At 45.0% G+C, this 24,352-nt stretch overlaps 1 protein-coding gene across 3 annotated transcripts in view; it reads left to right on the forward strand.

Moving 5' to 3' along the window:
- Positions 1-15,450: 15,450 nt before the first annotated feature.
- Positions 15,451-24,352, forward strand: part of LOC110522553 (sodium/potassium/calcium exchanger 4) — a 45,837-nt gene continuing 36,935 nt past the window's right edge. Inside the window, exons 1-2 of one of the 3 annotated variants that reach the window (XM_036976162.2) lie at positions 15,451-16,360; positions 19,931-20,047. In XM_036976162.2, the coding sequence (XP_036832057.1) occupies positions 16,204-16,360; positions 19,931-20,047 (274 nt within the window). In that variant the 5' untranslated portion in view covers positions 15,451-16,203. The remainder of the gene's footprint in view (positions 16,361-19,930; positions 20,048-24,352) is intronic. The other 2 variants (XM_090233188.1, XM_036976163.2) reach the window with 2 other exon arrangements.

Below are 24,352 nucleotides of genomic sequence, written 5' to 3' on the forward strand. Positions count from 1 at the left end.
CCCACTGTCATGTAGTTACAGCTAGAGTCAGCAGAATGAGACCTGGCTCTCCGGCTCATCCTAATCAGCTTGCGTCAGTGGGAAAGAGCACTATCTGATTTGACATGCCTGACAATGCTGTGAAAATAGCTGCTGGTGATGAGAGGAGTAGGGCTGAAAGGGTTCAGTGTACATCTCAAACGGCACCCTATTCCCTATATAGTACACTACTTTTAACCAGGGCCCTCTGGGCTCTGATCAAAAGTAATATACTATGTAGGTATGGTGTGTCATTTGGTATTCTGACAGTGTTTAAAAGTAGTGCACTATGTAGGGAATATGGTGTCACTTGGGACAATACCAGTGTTAATTTGAAAGCTGTCCAGATATACAGCAAACCTGTACACAGTAGTAGGCTACAGCCAGGGGTGGAAATGTAAAAAGTCACTCTGGGAACATACCAATGAAAAATCTTTGAATTCACCTTTAAAAAAAACATTCAAAATGATTTCCCATGTTTAACCCCCTTGGTAAATGTGGAACTTTACGGGTATGAATCAGCCCGCATGGCCGATGTTTGAAATTATGGAGAGAATTTTTGCAGGTAGAGAATGGTGTGATAAAAATGTGTTGTGCTGTCAGATGATTTTGTGCTTTGTCACGTAAGGCCATCATATACATGGTCTGCCACAGTGGCATCATTTTAAATAATTTACCACTCATCTTTGGACTGTTGTAAAGCAGACGAACAGGAAAAAAACAAACAAATAAAACAACCCTAAGCAAGATTGTAAAGTAGGTGGATGTGGCTGAACTGAAAAAAACGTTTTTTCATTCTGAATGTTTTGAACAATCTGTACATGACGAAGGCAGAATGGAAAATCAATAGCATTTGGATAGATTTCACAGTTGTATATTTTAGACAAATATATAAACTCAGCAAAAAAATTAAACATCCCTTTTTCAGGACCCTGTCTTAAAAAGATCATTCATAAAAATCTAAATAACTTCACAGATCTTCATTGTAAAGGGTTTAAACACTGTTTCCCATGCTTGTTCAATGAACCATAAACAATTAATGAACATGCACCTGTGGAGCGGTCGTTAAGACACTAACAGCTTACAGAGGGTAGGTAATTAAGGTCACAGTTATGAAAACTTAGGACACTAAAGAGGCCTTTCTACTGACTGAAAAACACCAAAAGAAAGATGCCCAGGGTCCCTGCTCATCTGCATGAATGTGCCTTAGGCATGCTGCAAGGAGGCATGAGGACTGCAGATGTGGCCAGGGCAATAAATTACAATGTCCGTACTGTGAGACGCCTAAGTGCTACAGGGAGACAGGGAGACAGGATGGACAGCTGATCATCCCCGCAGTGGCAGACCACGTGTAACAACACCTGCACAGGATCGGTAGATCCGAACATCACATCCGAACATCACATCACACCTGCGGGACAGGTACAGGATGGCAGTGCTGTTCACTGACGAGTTGCAGTTTTGTTTCACCAGGGGTGGTCGGATTCGCGTTTATCGTCAAAGGAATGAGCTTTACACCGAGGCCTGTACTCTGGAGCGGGATCGATTTGGAGATGGAGGGTCCGTCATGGTCTGGGGCAGTGTTTCACAGCATCATCGGACTGAGCTTGTTGTCATTGCAGGCAATCTCAACGATTTCCTGCAAGATAGGAATTGTTCTGCCATGGCCAGCGAAGAGCCTGGATCTCAATCCTATTGAGCACGTCTGCCTTGGTAGAAGAGTGGGGTAACATCGCACAGCAAGAACTGGCAAATCTGGTGCAGTCCATGAGGAGGAGATGCACTGCAGTACTTAATGCAGCTGGTGGCCACACCAGATACTGACTGTTACTTTTTTTTTTTTTATTCCATTTCTGTTAGTCACATGTCTGTGGAACTTGTTCAGTTTATGTCTCAGTTGTTGAATCTTATGTTCATACAAATATTTACATATGTTAAGTTTGCTGAAAATAAACACTGTTGACATTTCTTTTTTTGCTGAGTTTATGTGCAATAAGTCGTGAATGGGCTTTCCCACTGGGCAAAAACTGGTTTCCACGTAATTTCAACCCTCCAAGAATCTACGCGATGACATTTAATCAATGTGGGAAAATGTTTTCTTGATTTCACATTGAATTCACATGACTTGACAACTCAACTAAATGAAAATGAAAACTAGACGTTGAACTGACATCTGTACCCAGTGGGATGCTTCAAACTAATGAGGACTTTAGTGCAACTATTCTTTACAAACTCGAGACACAAACGTATAGTAAAACACAATGCCAGCCTTTACCATCATTTTTGTTATATTGTCACATACACCAGATAGGTACAGTGAAATGTGTTGTTTTACAGGGTCAGCCATATTAGTACAGCATCCCTGGAGCTTTGACCTTGTCGGCCCAGGTATTTGAACCAGCAACCTTTTGGTTACTAGCCCAACGCTCCAACTGCTCGATTACCACACCAGGCAGGTATCAAGCCTAGTTGGCAGCGACTGATGAAGTCGTATTAAAAAAAGCCTTGCGGCTCGTTGGCTTTATTGCATCACCCCAGCCCTTATAGAGTGGTCCTACCTCAGGGAACCTCTCCACTCCCTCCTTTGTCGAATCAGTTTCCCAGTCAAGCTACATCATATTTTGGATCCTGCCTCTGCAACTCTGATGTTATCTTCCCAGAATAAATGGGCTTGGTGGACTGCAGGAATGACCTTTGTGGTCTGTCTCAATGGGATTATGTGCAGTGCTTTGCAAGGGGAAAAGGTTGCTCTTTCCTTTGCCTGCCTTCCTTGCTGCTCGGCAGTCAGAAGAATAATGAAGTTATTTATGTGAGGCTCATTACAAATGGCCCGTGCCCTTGCCGAGATAGCCCCATCGTCTGAACTACGGACGGAACATGAATGAGAAACCTTGGAAATATTGCCCCATTTTACAGTAAAAAAATTACGTAATTCAATCTGGTCAAGTACTGCTAGGGCTTTTGTCCAAATGAATAAGATCATTTGAAACAGCAAAATGACTGGAGTGTCATTGGGCCTGGAGCACCAAGGTGACATTTTGTAAGGACTGTAAAGTGCTGCAGTGGTATGAAGAATGAGTGCTTTCACTAGACAGAATGTGGGCAGGTCAGGAAGTAGACCAGAGTTTAAAGGGACACTTCACTCCGAAATAAAAGCTGGTCAGATATTTTCAGAACTCAAAATGTGTCTAAAGTCAAGATGAATCCACATTCTACGCCATCGGTTGTTAAGTTCCAGCCATAGATAAGCACCGGAAATCAGGGAATTATACACTGCTTGTCTTTTCCGTCCATTTCAAGGATATTCTTCGTAGTGGAACAGGTGATGTTTGCCAATATGTCATGGCAGCAGCCAGCAGAAAATATCTACTTGTATTTGGAAAGAGATAAATCTCTTCTGGGAAAATTGTGTTTGCCGTGCCTGTCTGTATCAGAGGTAACACTCGGCGGATGATTGTGTCCACTTGTTATGGAGATGACGTCAGTCAGTCAGTCAGTCATAGTGGAGATGACATCAGTCAGTCAGTCATAATGGAGATGACATCAGTCAGTCAGTCAGTCATAGTGGAGATGACATCAGTCAGTAAGTCAGTCATAGTGGAGATGACATCAGTCAGTCAGTCATAGTGGAGATGACATCAGTCAAACAGTCATAATGGAGATGACATCAGTCAGTCAGTCATAGTGGAGATGACATCAGTCAGTCAGTCAGTCATAGTGGAGATGACATCAGTCAGTCAGTCATAGTGGAGATGACATCAGTCAGTCAGTCAGTCATAGTGGAGATGACATCAGTCAGTCAGTCAGTCATAGTGGAGATGACATCAGTCAAACAGTCATAATGGAGATGACATCAGTCAGTCAGTCATAGTGGAGATGACATCAGTCAGTCAGTCAGTCATAGTGGAGATGACATCAGTCAGTCAGTCATAGTGGAGATGACATCAATCAGTCAGTCAGTCATCATGGAGATGACATCAGTCAGTCAGTCAGTCATAGTGGAGATGACATCAGTCAGTCAGTCATAATGGAGATGACATCAGTCAGTCAGTCAGTCATTGTGGAGATGACATCAGTCAGTCAGTCAGTCATAGTGGAGATGACATCAGTCAGTAAGTTATAGTGGAGATGACATCAGTCGGTAAGTTATAGTGGAGATGACATCAGTCAGTCAGTCTTAGTCGAGATGACATTAGTCAGTCAGTCTTAGTGGAGATGACATCAGTCAGTCAGTCAGTCATCGTGGAGATGACATCAGACAGTCAGTCAGTGAGTTATAGTGGAGATGACATCATTCAGTCAGTCAGTCATTGTGGAGATGACATCAGACAGTCAGTCAGTGAGTTATAGTGGAGATGACATCAGTCCGTCAGTCAGTCATAGAGGAGATGACATCAGTCAGTCAGTCATAGTGGTGATGACATCAGTCAGTCAGTCATAGTGGAGATGACATCAGTCAGTCAGTCATTATGGAGATGACAGTCAGTCAGTCAGTCATAGTGGAGATGACAGTCAGTCAGTCATAATGGAGATGACATCAGTCAGTCAGTCAGTCAGTCATTGTGGAGATGACGTCAGTCAGTCATAGTGGAGATGACATCAGTCAGTCAGTCAGTCATAGTGGTGATGACATCAGTCAGTCAGTCAGTCATAGTGGAGATGACATCAGTCAGTAAGTTATAGTGGAGATGACATCAGTCAGTAAGTTATAGTGGAGATGACATCAGTCAGTCAGTCAGTCATAGTGAAGATGACATCAGTCAGTCAGTCAGTCATAGTGGAGATGACATCAGTCAGTCACTCATAGTGGAGATGACATCAGTAAGTCACTCATAGTGGAGATGACATCAGTCAGTCACTCATAGTGGAGATGACATCAGTCTGTCAGTCATAGTGGAGATGACATCAGTCAGTCTTAGTGGAGATGACATCAGTCAGTCAGTCAGTCATCGTGGAGATGACAGTAAGTCAGTCAGTCATAGTGGAGATGACATCAATCAGTCAGTCAGTCATCGTGGAGATGACATCAGTCATTCAGTCATTATGGAGATGACAGTCAGTCAGTCAGTCATAGTGGAGATGACAGTCAGTCAGTCATAATGGAGATGACATCAGTCAGTCAGTCAGTCAGTCATTGTGGAGATGACGTCAGTCAGTCATAGTGGAGATGACATCAGTCAGTCAGTCAGTCATAGTGGTGATGACATCAGTCAGTCAGTCAGTCATAGTGGAGATGACATCAGTCAGTAAGTTATAGTGGAGATGACATCAGTCAGTAAGTTATAGTGGAGATGACATCAGTCAGTCAGTCATAGTGAAGATGACATCAGTCAGTCAGTCAGTCATAGTGGAGATGACATCAGTCAGTCACTCATAGTGGAGATGACATCAGTAAGTCACTCATAGTGGAGATGACATCAGTCAGTCAGTCATAGTGGAGATGACATCAGTCAAACAGTCATAATGGAGATGACATCAGTCAGTCAGTCATAGTGGAGATGACATCAGTCAGTCAGTCAGTCATAGTGGAGATGACATCAGTCAGTCAGTCATAGTGGAGATGACATCAATCAGTCAGTCAGTCATCGTGGAGATGACATCAGTCAGTCAGTCAGTCATAGTGGAGATGACATCAGTCAGTCAGTCATAATGGAGATGACATCAGTCAGTCAGTCAGTCATTGTGGAGATGACATCAGTCAGTCAGTCAGTCATAGTGGAGATGACATCAGTCAGTAAGTTATAGTGGAGATGACATCAGTCGGTAAGTTATAGTGGAGATGACATCAGTCAGTCAGTCTTAGTCGAGATGACATTAGTCAGTCAGTCTTAGTGGAGATGACATCAGTCAGTCAGTCAGTCATCGTGGAGATGACATCAGACAGTCAGTCAGTGAGTTATAGTGGAGATGACATCATTCAGTCAGTCAGTCATTGTGGAGATGACATCAGACAGTCAGTCAGTGAGTTATAGTGGAGATGACATCAGTCCGTCAGTCAGTCATAGAGGAGATGACATCAGTCAGTCAGTCATAGTGGTGATGACATCAGTCAGTCAGTCATAGTGGAGATGACATCAGTCAGTCAGTCATTATGGAGATGACAGTCAGTCAGTCAGTCATAGTGGAGATGACAGTCAGTCAGTCATAATGGAGATGACATCAGTCAGTCAGTCAGTCAGTCATTGTGGAGATGACGTCAGTCAGTCATAGTGGAGATGACATCAGTCAGTCAGTCAGTCATAGTGGTGATGACATCAGTCAGTCAGTCAGTCATAGTGGAGATGACATCAGTCAGTAAGTTATAGTGGAGATGACATCAGTCAGTAAGTTATAGTGGAGATGACATCAGTCAGTCAGTCATAGTGAAGATGACATCAGTCAGTCAGTCAGTCATAGTGGAGATGACATCAGTCAGTCACTCATAGTGGAGATGACATCAGTAAGTCACTCATAGTGGAGATGACATCAGTCAGTCACTCATAGTGGAGATGACATCAGTCTGTCAGTCATAGTGGAGATGACATCAGTCAGTCTTAGTGGAGATGACATCAGTCAGTCAGTCAGTCATCGTGGAGATGACAGTAAGTCAGTCATAGTGGAGATGACATCAGTAAGTCAGTCAGTCATAGTGGAGATGACATCAGTCAGTCAGTCAGTCAGTAAGTTATAGTGGAGATGACATCAGTCAGTCAGTCAGTCATAGTGGAGATGACATCAGTCAGTCAGTCAGTCATAGTGGAGATGACATCAGGCAGTCAGTCAGTCAGTAAGTTATAGTGGAGATGACATCAGTCAGTCAGTCAGTCATAGTGGAGATGACATCAGTCAGTCAGTCATTATGGAGATGACAGTCAGTCAGTCAGTCAGTCATAGTGGAGATGACAGTCAGTCAGTCATAATGGAGATGACGTCAGTCAGTCAGTCAGTCATTGTGGAGATGACATCAGTCAGTCAGTCATAGTGGAGATGACATCAGTCAGTCAGTCAGTCATAGTGGTGATGACATCAGTCAGTCAGTCAGTCATAGTGGAGATGACATCAGTCAGTAAGTTATAGTGGAGATGACATCAGTCAGTAAGTTATAGTGGAGATGACATCAGTCAGTCAGTCATAGTGAAGATGACATCAGTCAGTCAGTCAGTCATAGTGGAGATGACATCAGTCAGTCAGTCATAGTGGAGATGACATCAATCAGTCAGTCAGTCATCGTGGAGATGACATCAGTCAGTCAGTCAGTCATAGTGGAGATGACATCAGTCAGTCAGTCATAATGGAGATGACATCAGTCAGTCAGTCAGTCATTGTGGAGATGACATCAGTCAGTCAGTCAGTCATAGTGGAGATGACATCAGTCAGTAAGTTATAGTGGAGATGACATCAGTCGGTAAGTTATAGTGGAGATGACATCAGTCAGTCAGTCTTAGTCGAGATGACATTAGTCAGTCAGTCTTAGTGGAGATGACATCAGTCAGTCAGTCAGTCATCGTGGAGATGACATCAGACAGTCAGTCAGTGAGTTATAGTGGAGATGACATCATTCAGTCAGTCAGTCATTGTGGAGATGACATCAGACAGTCAGTCAGTGAGTTATAGTGGAGATGACATCAGTCCGTCAGTCAGTCATAGAGGAGATGACATCAGTCAGTCAGTCATAGTGGTGATGACATCAGTCAGTCAGTCATAGTGGAGATGACATCAGTCAGTCAGTCATTATGGAGATGACAGTCAGTCAGTCAGTCAGTCATAGTGGAGATGACAGTCAGTCAGTCATAATGGAGATGACATCAGTCAGTCAGTCAGTCAGTCATTGTGGAGATGACGTCAGTCAGTCATAGTGGAGATGACATCAGTCAGTCAGTCAGTCATAGTGGTGATGACATCAGTCAGTCAGTCAGTCATAGTGGAGATGACATCAGTCAGTAAGTTATAGTGGAGATGACATCAGTCAGTAAGTTATAGTGGAGATGACATCAGTCAGTCAGTCATAGTGAAGATGACATCAGTCAGTCAGTCAGTCATAGTGGAGATGACATCAGTCAGTCACTCATAGTGGAGATGACATCAGTAAGTCACTCATAGTGGAGATGACATCAGTCAGTCACTCATAGTGGAGATGACATCAGTCTGTCAGTCATAGTGGAGATGACATCAGTCAGTCTTAGTGGAGATGACATCAGTCAGTCAGTCAGTCATCGTGGAGATGACAGTAAGTCAGTCATAGTGGAGATGACATCAGTAAGTCAGTCAGTCATAGTGGAGATGACATCAGTCAGTCAGTCAGTCAGTAAGTTATAGTGGAGATGACATCAGTCAGTCAGTCATAGTGGAGATGACATCAGTCAGTCAGTCAGTCATAGTGGAGATGACATCAGGCAGTCAGTCAGTCAGTAAGTTATAGTGGAGATGACATCAGTCAGTCAGTCAGTCATAGTGGAGATGACATCAGTCAGTCAGTCATTATGGAGATGACAGTCAGTCAGTCAGTCAGTCATAGTGGAGATGACAGTCAGTCAAAATGGAGATGACGTCAGTCAGTCAGTCAGTCATTGTGGAGATGACATCAGTCAGTCAGTCATAGTGGAGATGACATCAGTCAGTCAGTCAGTCATAGTGGTGATGACATCAGTCAGTCAGTCAGTCATAGTGGAGATGACATCAGTCAGTAAGTTATAGTGGAGATGACATCAGTCAGTAAGTTATAGTGGAGATGACATCAGTCAGTCAGTCATAGTGAAGATGACATCAGTCAGTCAGTCAGTCAGTCATAGTGGAGATGACATCAGTCAGTCACCCATAGTGGAGATGACATCAGTAAGTCACTCATAGTGGAGATGACATCAGTCAGTCAATCATAGTGGAGATGACATCAGTCTGTCAGTCATAGTGGAGATGACATCAGTCAGTCTTAGTGGAGATGACATCAGTCAGTCAGTCAGTCATCGTGGAGATGACAGTCAGTCAGTCATAGTGGAGATGACATCAGTAAGTCAGTCAGTCATAGTGGAGATGACATCAGTCAGTCAGTCAGTCAGTAAGTTATAGTGGAGATGACATCAGTCAGTCAGTCAGTCATAGTGGAGATGACATCAGTCAGTCAGTCAGTCATAGTGGAGATGACATCAGGCAGTCAGTCAGTCAGTCAGTCATAGTGGAGATGACATCAGTCAGTCAGTCATAGTGGAGATGAAATTAGTCTGTCAGTAAATTATAGTGGAGATGACATCAGTCAGTCAGTCAGTCATAGTGGAGATGACAGTCAGTCAGTAAGTCATAGTGGAGATGACATCAGTCAGTCAGTCATAGTGGAGATGACATCAGTCAGTCAGTCTTAGTGGAGGTGACATCAGTCAGTCAATCATAGTGGAGATGAAATTAGTCAGTCAGTAAGTTATAGTGGAGATGACATCAGTCAGTAAGTAATAGTGGAGATGACATCAGTCAGTCAGTCATAGTGGAGATGACATCAGTCAGTCAGTCTTAGTGGAGATGACATTAGTCAGTAAGTCATAGTGGAGATGACATCAGTCAGTCAGTCATAGTGGAGATGACATCAGTCAGTCAGTCATAGTGGAGATGACATCAGTCAGTCAAGTCAGTCATATTGGAGATGACATCAGTCAGTCAGTAAGTCATATTGGAGATGACATCAGTCAGTCAGTCAGTAAGTCATAGTGGAGATGACATCAGTCAGTCAGTCATAGTGGAGATGACATCAGTCAGTCAAGTCAGTCGGTCATCATGGAGATGACATCAGTCAGTCAGTCATAGTGTAGATGACATCCGTCAGTCAGTCATAGTGGAGATGACATCCGTCAGTCAGTAAGTCATATTGGAGATGACATTAGTCAGTCAGTCAGTCATATTGGAGATGACATCAGTCAGTCAGTCATAGTGGAGATGACATCAGTCAGTCAGTCTTAGTGGAGATGACATTAGTCAGTCAGTCATAGTGGAGATGACATCAGTCAGTCAGTCAGTCATAGTGGAGATGACATCAGTCAGTCAGTCATAGTGGAGATGACATCAGTCAGTCAGTCATAGTGGAGATTACATCAGACAGTCAGTCATAGTAGAGATGACATCAGTCAGTCAAGGTGAAGATAACATCAGTCAGTCAGTAAGTTATAGTGGAGATGACATCAGTCAGTCAGTCAGTAAGTCATAGTGGAGATGACATCAGTCAGTCAGTCATAGTGGAGATGACATCAGTCAGTCAGTCATAGTGGAGATGACATCAGTCAGTCAAGTCAGTCATATTGGAGATGACATCAGTCAGTCAGTAAGTCATATTGGAGATGACATCAGTCAGTAAGTCATAGTGGAGATGACATCAGTCAGTCAGTCATAGTGGAGATGACATCAGTCAGTCAAGTCAGTCGGTCATCATGGAGATGACATCAGTCAGTCAGTCATAGTGGAGATGACATCCGTCAGTCAGTCATAGTGGAGATGACATCCGTCAGTCAGTAAGTCATATTGGAGATGACATTAGTCAGTCAGTCATATTGGAGATGACATCAGTCAATCAGTCATATTGGAGATGACATCAGTCAGTCAGTCATAGTGGAGATGACATCAGTCATTCAGTCATATTGGAGATGACATCAGTCAGTCAGTCATTAAGTCATAGTGGAGATGACATCAGTCAGTCAGTCAGTCAGTCATAGTGGAGATGACATCCGTCAGTCAGTCATATTGGAGATGACATCAGTCAGTCAGTCATTAAGTCATAGTGGAGATGACATCAGTCAGTCAGTCATTAAGTCATAGTGGAGATGACATCAGTCAGTCAAGTCAGTCAGTCATCGTGGAGATGACATCAGTCAGTCAGTAAGTTATAGTGAAGATGACATCAGTCAGTCAGTCAGCCAGTCATAGTGGAGATGACATCAGTCAGTCAGTCAGTCATAGTGGAGATGACATCAGTCAGTCAGTAAGTTATAGTGGAGATGACATCAGTCAGTCAGTAAGTTATAGTGGAGATGACATCAGTCAGTCAGTCATAGTGGAGATGACATCAGTTATAGTGGAGACGACATCAGTCAGTCATTTATAGTGGAGATGACATCAGTTATAGTGGAGATGACATCAGTTATAGTGGAGATGACATCAGTTATAGTGGAGATGACATCAGTCAGTCAGTTATAGTGGAGATGACATCAGTTATAGTGGAGATGACATCAGTCAGTCAGTTATAGTGGAGATGACGTCAGTCAGTCATAGTGGAGATGACTGTTGGCTCCAGAATGCATATGTTATTAGGCTCTCTGCAGCTTCTCTCTCCCTGATGTTTACTCTTCCCACCCGACCAGGCATACAAACACACCTGCAGTGCTGCCACAGAACCAACACTCCACCTCGAGGATGAATATTTTATTTTTCCTGCAGCTAACTAAGGTTTTTGCGAGGAGTAAATTTTGAGCTTCCCCAGGGACTCTCCTTGTACACAATGCTGTACTGTGCTATTTGTGGCATCCGTTCAGGTGGGGAAAGTTGGGGGAACGTTAGCACATGGGAAACCATCAGTAAAAAAGGTCAGTCCTAGCTTCTGCGTTGCATTGTGCTATTAATACAGAACCGGAGACTAGCGGATTAGCGTCCCTCGGACTCCCCTCCCTCTCTCCTCCACCAGCTCCTGAACAATTAGCTAAACATTGGTTACAATGCCAGCAGGGCATTAATGCAAGGTGTCAGACTTCCTCCTGCAGCTCCCACTGTCACCCAGGCCTCCTCTCCTCCCTCATCCTCTCCTCTTCCCACCTCTCCTGTCCTCTAGAGATGGACATGTATGCTCGCTCAGCTTTCTGCGTGTTACTGGTGAATCTGCCACTCTCATGTATAGTATTGGATATCCCAGCTCAGCCTAGCAACTGATTGGATATCCCAGCTCAGCCTAGCAACTGATTGGATATCTCAGATCAGCCTAGCAACTGATTGGATATCCCAGCTCAGCCCAGCAACTGATTGGATATCTCAGATCAGCCTAGCAATTGATTGGATATACCAGCTCAGCCTAGCAACTGATTGGAAATCCCAGCTCAGCCTAGCAACTGATTGGATATCCCAGCTCAGCCTAGCAACTGATTGGATATCCCAGCTCAGCCTAGCAACTGATTGGATATCCCAGCTCAGCCTAGCAACTGATTGGATATCCCAGCTCAGCCTAGCAACTGATTGGATATCCCAGCTCAGCCTAGCAACTGATTGGATATCCCAGCTCAGCCTAGCAACTGATTGAATATCCCAGCTCAGCCTAGCAACTGCACATCTGAACCCATTCAATTGTCCCCCCCCCCCCACCCCCCACCCCACTTACATAATGCCTGCTAACAATTTTAGAATACAAGCAAGTTATGTAGCATGACAATGCAGAGATGCAGACATTGCTCATTTGAATTGTGAATAGCGGGGCATGAATCACCCCAATGCTGATGGACACAGCGGGAGAAACTGTCGCTAGGTTGAACACACCAATTGTTATGTGTCACACGGTCCATTGTTAAAGCCCTCGACACTTGTCTTCGTTGGAGAAGAACATGACACATGGCTTGCCATTTATTCCCAGCAACAGGCAACCACACTAGACTGATTGTTTACTCTGACAGCCTGCTCGTCTATTAAAAACCTTTCCTCCAATGAGATTAGTGCTTTTTTTGCTTTTGCATCGTAAGTTGTTTGGCCACAGCAGTCCACGTACACGCACGCACATACGCACACTGCTCTCTCTCTCTCTCTCTCTCTCTCTCTCTCTCTCTGTGTTTCTCTGCTGCAGGTCTGTGGCACTGCGATGGCTCCCACAGAAGGAGCAGGAGGGAGCAGGCAGGCAGGCAATGTGTGTATAGCTTTGAAATGACCAGGGAGTGTAGAACAGTGGATAAAACCCTGTAAGCAGGCCCTGGCAAGGCTCCCCGATTGCCTGCCTTCCGTGTGGGCCGCGGCCTGGGGGACTAATCCTTTGGCATGGGCGCGGGGCGTGTCACACATGTTGTGTGTGTGTGTGGCTGGGGACCCAAGCCGCAGCCTACAGGATGAAGACAAGACCTGGGGCCAGATTAAAAAGCCCTCCCTAATGACAAAGACGCCTTCTATCCACACGACCAGCTGACACACAGACACAGGCCCCTCAGAAAGTATCAATGGTACTGCAGTACATCCCTAACTGCACAGTGAGTGAGGTATGGAGGTCGTTTTTAACAAACTGGTGACCTGTCCTGACATAATGCAGGTCCACTGGAGATTATGAGGCAAGTGCCCTGACCTCTATATCCTCCTTGGTGTTTTGCTGTTTTTTGCTAAGTGGGCGGGCCCGGCGGAAGATGACTGGCTGATTTTCTGACAGGCTGGTTTTCTGACAGGCTGATTTCTAACAGGCTGGTTTTCTGACAGGCTGATTTCTGACAGGCTGGTTTTCTGACAGGCTGGTTTCTAACAGGCTGGTTTTCTGACAGGCTGATTCCTGACAGGCTGGTTTTCTGACAGGCTGATTCCTGACAGGCTGGTTTTCTGGCAGGCTGATTTTCTGACAGGCTGGTTTCTAACAGGCTGATTTTCTGACAGGCTGGTTTCTAACAGGCTGTTTTTCTGACAGGCTGTTTTCTAACAGGCTGGTTTTCTGACAGGCTAGTTTCAAACAGGCTGGTTTTCCGAAAGGCAGTTTTTTTTGGCAGGCTGCTTTTATTTTTTTATTTTTTTACCCCTTTTTCTCCCCAATTTCGTGGTATCCAATTGTTAGTAGCTACTTGTCTCATCGCTACAACTCCCGTACGGGCTCGGGAGAGACGAAGGTTGAAGATCATGCGTCCTCCGATACACAACCCAACCAAGCTGCACTGCTTCTTAACACAGCGCACATCCAATGTGTCGGAGGAAACACAGTGCACCTGGCAACCTTGGTTAGCGCGCACTGCGCCCGGCCCGCCACAGGAGTCGCTGGTGCGCGATGAGACAAGGATATCCCTACCAGCCAAACCCTCCCTAACCCGGACGACGCTAGGCCAATTGTGCGTCGCCCCACGGACCTCCCAGTCGCGGCCGGTTACGACAGAGCCTGGGCGCGAACCAAGGGTCTCTGGTGCAGGCTGCTTTTTGACAGGCTGCTTACTGACTTATCAACCTGCACCCTGCAGATTGGTGCGTTGGCATCTCCTCTCCTGCATGTTATCTTGTCAGTTAAGGTGACCTGAGGGGTTTGGAGCAATCTCTGGCCCACAGCACCTTCTCAGGGCTACGGTCTACAGCGGTCTATTGTTAGGAAACAGGTGTGTGTTTGATTTGTAACGGTGGGCTACATTGGTGGCACTCAAGTATGTCATACTTCATTAGTGGGAAAGTCATCCACATTTAATTGAACAAGGCAAGCTATTCAAAGTTCAACAATGGGAATGGAGTTAATTATTGCAGGAGAAGTCTATAAATATAACTGGTTAATAGACTGGTTAATGGGGGTGGCCTCTGCACACGACTGCTGCAGTGGAGATCTGGAGATGCGGCCCCACAGAGCGAAACAAGCAGCAGAGCTGAGGGCCCATGCAGCAGTCACAGTGACACCACTGTGTACCCGTTGACACACACATAGGTGCAAGGAAGTAGAGCCACAGACACACACAACCCTTTATATAGACTTTCTTCAAATTATTAAATGTCACACATATTGACACCTCCATATATTTACATGGGAAGTAGGTGCACTAGGGCCACCTCTCGCACAAGGTGAGCATAAGGTGATAACACATCCATCGATAGATACCTGATAATGACTTGTCCTTACCTCAATCGTCACAATAGCTAAAGCAGCTAACCATACTTTTTATTCGTCATACTTCACTGGCATAGAACTATATACACAACACTGTATGAAATAGGCTACTTGACACTATTATTAAGCCTATTGAAATGTCAGTGTTAACGTTTTCCTCCAGGCACTCAATTGTGCATTCTGATTTGCATGCATTCTTGCTCAGCAGGATAGAGCCATGTATAAGCCCCAAAGTCTAGACCAAATTTGGGGATTGTGAGAATATAACTCAAGGTGAGGGCACAACCAGGTATATTGGTACCTCGGAGCTATGGGATCTTTCACCTCAATTTCATACAGGTATATCAAACTGTGAATATCCCAGTAAGCAGGGTCAGTCAGTTTTTAAAGGGAGTATGCTCAGGAAGGATGCAGACAGATATTAGATTGCGTTTCTCCAATACTGCAGCACTCTAAGGGTCTGGGGTATCTCTTCCGTAGCATGATATGGCTTGCCTCACCTCAGCCGCACTGATCCAAGCCTATTTTGCCTCAGCGGCAACCTGCGAATAATGTGTGGTCAAATAAGAGGCGTTGTCGTTCAGAGTGATCGATACCCGGCTGTCATGATGGTCCAGTTGTTTTCAGTTCAGTTGTAACCGAGCTCTCTACGAGAGAATGATCTATTGTTGCACACTATCACGTGTCTGCGCATGACACCCTCGGAAAAGTTGCAGTTGGCAGAATCTGGCGAAGTGTTATCATAACAACCAAAAACTGTACAAGAAGACTACACCTGGAACGACGGAGTTAATGATTGTTTCATCATCTGCGGGTCTATTCTTCTGCACTAGGAAGTTAAGGGGAGGTGCCATACCGAGGTGACATGACTTTGCTTCACGAATGTAACAATTAGGCGAACCTTGATGAAATCAGATTGGTTGCAATTAATATGCGGCGGCAGAACGCAGTTGGTGCGTGTAGCCTAGTTCTGCAGCCACATCCAGTTTAATCGTTTCATTGAAGAGGATGATTTAAATTGATATTCAGTAGTAGATTTTGTGCTAATTTGAAGGCAACCAGTGATATTCGTTTCAAATGAAATGGAAGTTTATTTGCTAAAATTTAAAGGGCAGAATCTGGGATTTGCGAGGGAATGCTGAATTGATTGGAGACCATCGGAATTGCCAGCCCTGTGTCATTCATTACCTGTTGTGCAGGCACGGAATTTTCACGCGCTGTTCTAGCAATCAAACAGCTGAACAGCCTTGTCTCGGCAGCACATGCAAACCGTCCGCTCCACCACTTCCCATCTGCGCTCCGGGCACTTCAAATGAGGACCGCGTCCCGAGCCTATTCTATGTGAAGCTGCGAAAACGGGCAATTCCTTCGGTCTCTCCCGTCTGCAGTGAGGCAAGGACGAAAAGTCACGGTTTGGCGGAGCTGCAGCCATGGACCAGGACGAGAACAAGAGCGTCTCGAAAAAGACCATAATCGCAAAGATTTTCAAAGTTCGCAAGAGGAGAGAGATGCTTTTCGTGCAAGTGTGTTTTCTCTGCAGTGTCCTCTTCATGGCGTGGAGCATGTCAGCACTTCTGACAAAGACAGGTGAGTGTGAGCGGTGGAAACTGCTGATAAACGCGGGGCAGGGAGGACGAAGCGGAACAGCTGAGAATTCTGCAGTGTAATGGTGCACCCTTTAACCAGCTAGCCATTAACTATATAGTCTACCGAGAATTGTATTTCGCCACGGTCATAAAAATACATTTTCAAGGACATGCAAGCGGAACATTCAGTCCAAATAATTTATGGTGCGCCCCCCCCGCATTTCCATATATATTTATCTGCATCAAACCGATGGAGAGATAAGATGGAACCACCGATAGTGCAGGGTTATTACTCTTAATTATTCAGTGCAAAATGCGTAACGTTTGCTTTATACCAGTGTCGAGAGAAACGGCATCTAGTTTCATTGTCGACGCAGTGGCTGTAGCCTAGCTTATGTTTGTCTCGGCATTCCGCACGCTGTCATTAAATAATTCACATGTACCTGTTAATTGTGAGGGAACCACACTGATATATTTTTCTTCCTCGTTTTCGAGTATGCGTCGGTCTGTCCATATGCCGCAGTGTGCGCAGAGGCAACGACACGTTTCTAAGAGAAGCGGCCACGGTGGCTAACACATTGACAAGCATGTAGCAGCCTACATCACCTCGGATGAATCATGGAACCCTACAAATATTTGGAAGTTGCTTATGTGTTGGTCGACATTTTGGGTTGAGCGTTGACAACCTATGGCAAAATGTGCCTGTGCCCGGCGCATCATCAGTCACCCAGCGGTTGAGAGAAAGGGAGCGAGTGAGCGTAGGCTTGTGGTAATGCTGGCATCATCGCGTCTCGCCCGGGGCTTCACACACCATTGCTCACTGGATCACCTTAATCACTCTCCAGCATCTTGCTCCTTGGTTCCGCAAGGAGTTGGAGAGATACGATTACGCGGAGGCCGTAGAAGATTACACTCGTTTTGGACATTGGTTAAACATGAGGAGTTCTCTGTGTCTCTCTCTCTCTCGATGGCTAATACATTATTCGCAGCTGCTCAGAGGTCTGCTCTGTGTAAACTTAAGTTTCAGATGGCTTACCATGCATGATTTGTTTGTGTGTGTGACATGCCCAACAACCAAAGGACATGTACCCCCATGCAGGACTCACCTCAGGTGTGTGTGAACATTTACAGGCTCACAGAATCAGATTTCCCCACAAATTAGGATGATGTAGGTATACCTGAGCTGTCAAGGTGAAACATCGGTAGATGTGCATTTGAGCAAGGCAACCCTGATTTGCTCCAGGGGCACTGTAGTACTACTGACCCTGTAAAACAACACATGTCACTGCACCTATGCACTGTATGTGACAACAAAACATGAATGGAATTAATGTGTGTGTTTTATCACACAGACAAGTATTCCTGTAAGTTGGCTTTTGAACAGAACATCATATGTATGACTGATAAGTGCTGTCACTCAGACTGTCTTCATCTTGTTCTGACACGAATGGAGATTTCACCTGAGATCAATTATCAATGGCTGTCAAAATCAGCCTAATGTGATTAGGCAGCCATGTTTAGGATGGACACCATAAGCTTGGAGCGCGCACACACCACATAATCCTCCAATTTCAAAATGAATCTATTCACCTGACATATTTGCATTCAGAGTAATATTAACGTACACAGGGGAGACAGCATAGAAGGCCATCCTCTCTGCCTGCAGTAGGCATGTAGGTAAGGAATGAGCACAATCTGATTTGTTCTCAATTCTTTTAACCCTCCACCTCCTACCCAGTAGCAGAACATGTCCATCTGATGTCAATCACTCTGACCCTTGAACTCAGAAACAAATAAATCGGCACACAATGTGGTGTAGGCTTATGTCAGCGCTCACGGATATATCGGAATTTTTATTAATTACATTACAAACAACAAAAGGCTTAAACGATTATTCTGGAATGATATCACGCAGATGAGCTCATCTCCAAAAGGCTGTCTGGGGACCAAAGTAATGGTTTGGCTTTATTTAGCATTTATTCAAGGTTGCTGACGTGTGCCGTGGTTGTCGGCCATTAAGAGGTTATTTGATGAGGGGGCATGCTGTGTGAACGCCAACCATGTTGGGACATGGTACATGCTTGATGGTCACCTTTTGTGAGGTGAGGCAGGTGTTTGATCAGAGAACAATATAACCCCTCACCCCCCCCCTGTACTCATCCCTCACCTCCCCTGTACTCTTCCCCCCCCCCCCCCCCCCGAACTCATCTGAATGCACTCCATGCTGCTCTCATTCTTGAACCACCATCAGAATAATAACCAGGCATTCATCATGACATACTATGTCTCTGTCCCCTCTCTAACTCGGATGGGAGTACTCCAGGGTTGGTTATGTCTGGGACTAATGTAGTGCCAAGCTGAATGGACCAGATAGATGGGAATTGAGTGATGGACTACTTAAGGGTTATGCTTCTGTTCTGTCAAGGAGGGAGTCTCCATCTCTCACCTCCAGTCTGATTGGAGGAGGTGTATGTCTCCATGATGGACAAGGTAGAGTACGGCTGACTGCGGTTACAGAGCCAGGGCCCCGGTCTGACAGGTGTGTGTGTGTGTGTGTGATGTTGATGCGATGGAATGGAGAGGTGGCTGGGACATCAGGGCAGGGAGGCGGAGGGGAGCTGCTCATGGCAGAGATTGATCGGCATCCTTGGTCCGTCTCCCTTGCCAGCTGATTGGACCAAGTTGCAGGATGATTTACCCCTCCATTTCTTTCCCTCTCTCTCACAGCATAATGCAGTCAAAGGTAGCTGCTCCTCTGCTTGGTTAACGTCTTTGTATTCTGACTCAAGACAGCAAATTAGTTAGGTCAAAGAGAAAGGGGCTTAAAAAAACCCATCTTGTTTTGTCTTGCAATTTCCATGGATTCATCCTGAGGCTTTTATCTCCGATGGAATTCAGACGTTGTAACGCATCTTAATTGTCTTACCTCAAAGCTTAAGTCTGGTTGGTCTGTTCTCTTCTTCCAAAGACTTAACCAAAAGTCATTACCCAAAGGGAAAGGTTACTTAGTCATTTGGGTAGGACTGTAATCATTTTGTGTTGGTGGTTGAAATCAGTGAGCCTATAATCTAACTGGGGTCAAACACTGAATGCCTGCAAATCTGGGTTATTTGCTCATTAAAATGTCATTCAAAAGCTCTGGAAAACCTTTGAGAAATGACTGAACAAAAGCCACAAGCGTTGGAAGTTGGCCGTGTGTATGGGTGATTTGCATCCAGCAATCAGGAATTAAACAGTTCTCATTTTGTATTCATCCCATTTAAAACCCTTTGACACATTCAAACCTGAATGGAAGGGGGAAATGAACTAAATCCACTCCATCCAACAATGTGATTAATTATCAAGTGTGGTAGAAATGCATATACATTTAGTTTCAAATCTATCAGTTAAGCATCTTAAAGATATACATTTAAGATGGTTGACATGATTTGTGAATGCTTCAGTGAATTTTGAGCATCTTTTTCACAGATACATTGGTTATGTTCGGTTCAGTGTTTACTCAGCTTCTTTGTAACATGGTTTTTGATGAGCAAGGATACCCTCCCTTTTATAATATGTTTTGTTCTTCCAGGCCATGGAATGATCCTGGAGAATGGACACGAGAAGCACGAACATTGGGGAAGGAGGCTCATGGGACATGAACCCGACAACGACAATGAGACCGAGTCGAAGAACTGCACAGAGCCAGGTATGCTCCATCACTGGAGAGAACTGTCGTCATTGTTCTTATTGAGTTAGTCTTCTATTGGATGACACTGGCCCTAGTTTTGTATTTATTATTTGAAAATCAAATTTATTTAGAAAGCCCTTTTTACATCGTCCAATGTCACAAAATGCTGTACAGAAACCCAGCCTAAAACCCCAAACAGCAAGCAATGCAGATGTAGAAGCACGGTGGCTAGGAAAAACTCCGGGTGCCGGGTGGAGATTATAACAGAACATGGCCAAGATGTTCATAGATGACCAGCAGGGTCAGATGATAATAATCACAGTGGTTGTAGAGGGTGCAACAGGACAGCACCTCAGGAGTAAATATCAGTTGGCTTTTCATAGCCGATCAGTCAGAGACAGCAGGTGCGGTAGAGAGCGAGTCCAAAACAACAAGTCAAGGTAGCACGTCCAGTGAACAGGTCAGGGCTCCATAGCCGTAGGCAGAACAGTTGAAACTGGAGCAGCAGCATGACCAGGTGGTCTGGGGACAGCAAGGAGTCATCAGGCCAGGTAGTCTGAGGCATGGTCCTAGGGCTCAGGTCCTCCGAGAAAGAGAAAAAGTGTCGGGAGACACTGTGGCCCTGTCCGACGATACAGGCAGGATATAACCCCACCCACTTTGCCAAAGAACAGCCCCCACACCACTAGAGGGATATCTTCAACCACCAACCTACTACCCTGAGACAAGGCCGAGTATAGCCCACGAAGATCTCCCCCACGGCACGAACCCAGGGGGGGGGGGGGGGCGGGGCCAACCTGGACAGGAAGACCACGTCAGTGACTCAACCCACTCAACTGACGCACCCCTCCTAGGGATGGCATGGAACGGCAGCCCCCGTAATAGGGTTAGAGGCAGAGAATCCCAGTGGAGAGGGGAACCGGCCAGCAAGGGTAGTTAGTTGCTCCATTACCTTTCCGTTCACCTTCACACCCCTGGGCCAGACTACACAATCATAGGACCTGCTGCCTACTGAAGAGATGAATATTCTTGATATGTTTGTTAAAAGAGAGATGAGGGTCCAGAGTAACGCCAAGGTCCTTCAGTTTTGAGACGATAAAAACAATTTTCACACTAATCATTGAAATGTATTTTATATTCGCAGTACTTTAGATACCCAGCCTAAACCCCCAAAGAGTAACTGATCAGTGTTACAGGGTTTATTGGTCAATGCAGAGATGTTCTTCTGGTCCATTGACCTGCATTCTGTGTTGTTTAGTTTTGCTCCAAGGCCATTTAAATCATTTGCATTGCAATACACACTAAAATACCAATTCTAAGTTTAGGTGTTGAATATGTTAGAGCAGCCTTGGTCCATTTAGGAATTAGATATTTTTGTGCAGTACACAGAAGAAACCACTGACATTGCTGAAAGGGTGTTCCACATTTGGCTTGATAAATTGTGATGAATGCTCAGGTGTGCATGAATTCTCATTGATTTAACAGTACACTGGTAACGACAACTAGGTATATCCTTTAAATGTATATAGTTTATGTATGAGCAGACTCCAGCTTCTGTTCCACTGTGATATTGTTGTGATTCCGATCATTAAATCTTCTAAACATGTTATATGATGTTATAGGGAGTTGTCCCTTAAACACTCGGAGGGTGACACAAGGTAACAGACACTTTGGAAGGTAATGACTGGCTATATACACTGCTCAAAAAAATAAAGGGAACACTAAAATAACACATCCTAGATCTGAATGAATGAAATATTCTTATTAAATACTTTTGTCTTTACATAGTTGAATGTGCTGACAAATCACACAAAAATTATCAATGGAAATCTAATTTATCAACCCATGGAGGTCTGGATTTGGAGTCACACTCAAAATTAAAGTGGAAAACCACACTACAGGCTGATCCAACTTTGATGTAATGTCCTTAAAACAAGTCAAAATGAGGCTCAGTAGTGTGTGTGGCCTCCACGTGCCTCCCTACAACGCCTGGGCATGCTCCCGATGAGGTGGCGGATGGTCTCCTGAGGGATCTCCTCCCAGTACTGGACTAAAGCATCCGCCAACTCCCGGACAGTCTGTGGTGGATGGAGCGAGACATGATGTCCCAGATGTGCTCAATTGAATTCAGGTCTGGGGAACGGGCGGGCCAGTTCATAGCATCAATGCCTTCCTCTTGCAGGAACTGCTGACACACTCCAGCCACATGAGGTCTAGCATTGTCTTGCATTAGAAGGAACCCAGGGCCAACTGCACCAGCATATGGTCACACAAGGGGTCTGAGGATCTCATCTCGGTACCTAATGGCAGTCAGGCTACCTCTGGCGAGCACATGGAGGGCTGTGCGGCCCCCCAAAGAAATGCCACCCCACACCATGACTGACCCACCACCAAACCGGTCATGCTGGAGGATGTTGCAGGCAGCAGAACGTTCTCCACGGCGTCTCCAGACTCTGTCACGTGCTCAGTGGTAACCTGCTTTAATCTGTGAATAGCACATGGCGCCAGTGGCGAATTTGCCAATCTTGGTGTTCTCTGGCAAATGCCAAACGTGTTGGGCTGTAAGCACAACCCCCACCTGTGGACGTCGGGCTGTCATACCACCCTCATGGAGTCTGTTTCTGACCGTTTTAGCAGACACATGCACATTTGTGGCCTGCTGGAGGTCATTTTGCAGGGCTCTGGCAGTGCTCCTCCTTGCACAAAGTAGCGGTCCTGCTGCTGGGTTGTTGCCCTCCTACGGCCTCCTCCACGTCTCCTGATGTACTGGCCTGTCTCCTGGTAGCGCCTCCATGCTCTGGACACTACGCTGACAGACACAGCAAACCTTCTTGCCACAGCTCGCATTGATGTGCCATCATGGATGAGCTGCACTACCTGAGCCACTTGTGTGGGTTGTAGACTCCGTCTCATGCTACCACTAGAATGAAAGCACCGCCAGCATTCAAAAGTGACCAAAACATCAGCCAGGAAGCATAGGAACTGAGAAGTGGTCTGTGGTCACCACCTGCAGAACCACTCCTTTATTGGGGGTGCCTTGCTAATTGCCTATATTTTCCACCTGTTGTCTATTCCATTTGCACAACAGCATGTGAAATGTATTGTCAATCAGTGTTGCATCCTAAGTGGACAGTTTGATTTCACGGGAGTGTGATTGACTTGGAGTTACATTGTGTTGTTTTAAGTGTTCCCTTTATTTTTTTGAGCAGTGTGTGTGTGTATATATAGCTCCTTTGTGACATGTTTGACCTAATGGAGATTGACAGTTTCTCATTACTGTCCACAAAGAGCACAACCGTTTGAGGGCCTCACTGGAAGTGTTGAAGGTTGAAGCATCCTGTTATTATAAGAGGAAGTTTGGTTTGTGTTGAATTGTTCAAGCAAAGCCTCCATAAACCCTAATGAGTTAACACTTTTACTCTACAAATGTATTTTGTAGAGTTAATTTGTTGTTGTATTACTCTCAAAGTATATTGGATTTACATTGTCAAGTGCATAGAATTTTTGTTAACTTTATTTAAACGCAGTAGGGTCCTTTTGAGACGAGTGCCAGTTGACAAGATTATGAGCTGGAAATCGTAGTACTTCTAATCCCGAGGGGGATTACCTTTATTCTCATCCAAGGCCTTCTTGCCCACTCCAGACAGACTGCCCCATTCATTCCTTCTCTCCTCTTTTGTTCTACATTCTCCTGGCCGACCATATGTCTTTCTAATATGAAAATATGCTCATTTGACAGTCTGGTTGTGTTTCCAGAAATGTGCTCTAAGTGTGACCGGGACGACCATGTAGCATCCTGGCATCTCCCCCTCGGCCCCCTGGGACAGAGCAGGGAGAGTTGGGTTGGGGATGGCACCAGGGTAAACTGAATGGTTGCGAATGATTATTATCCAAGGCCTTTTTTTATGCTGTTATTGTCTTCCACTTGCTTTGGTCTTCTCTTTCTTCATCATCATAATCTCTATGCTCAGTAGGAGAAAGTCCTTTTCTGGGTTCACCAGAGGTGCTAATGTTGATCAGAGGCGGAGGACGCTTGATGAAGACCATTATCATAAATGAGGTTTATTGGGCGTTTAGCAATATTACGTTCTTAGAAATAGACTTTATTAAAAAAGCTAAGAATTGTTGCTGGTACACTAGACAATGAAACACAGGCATCAAATTAAATGACTGTTTGATATTTGACTTCATTCACAGTATCATATCAACTGGAATGCTTCTGTATTATTTTATTTTCTTGAGTCATCATTACCCCCTTTTATATAATTAAAATGTGTGTTTAGAGATCTCAATTCCCCTTTGACTGGCCCAATGATGAATGGG

This window comes from Oncorhynchus mykiss, chromosome 4 (assembly GCF_057628025.1).
Source record: "Oncorhynchus mykiss isolate SJ-2025 chromosome 4, ASM5762802v1, whole genome shotgun sequence".
Lineage (NCBI taxonomy): Eukaryota > Metazoa > Chordata > Actinopteri > Salmoniformes > Salmonidae > Oncorhynchus > Oncorhynchus mykiss.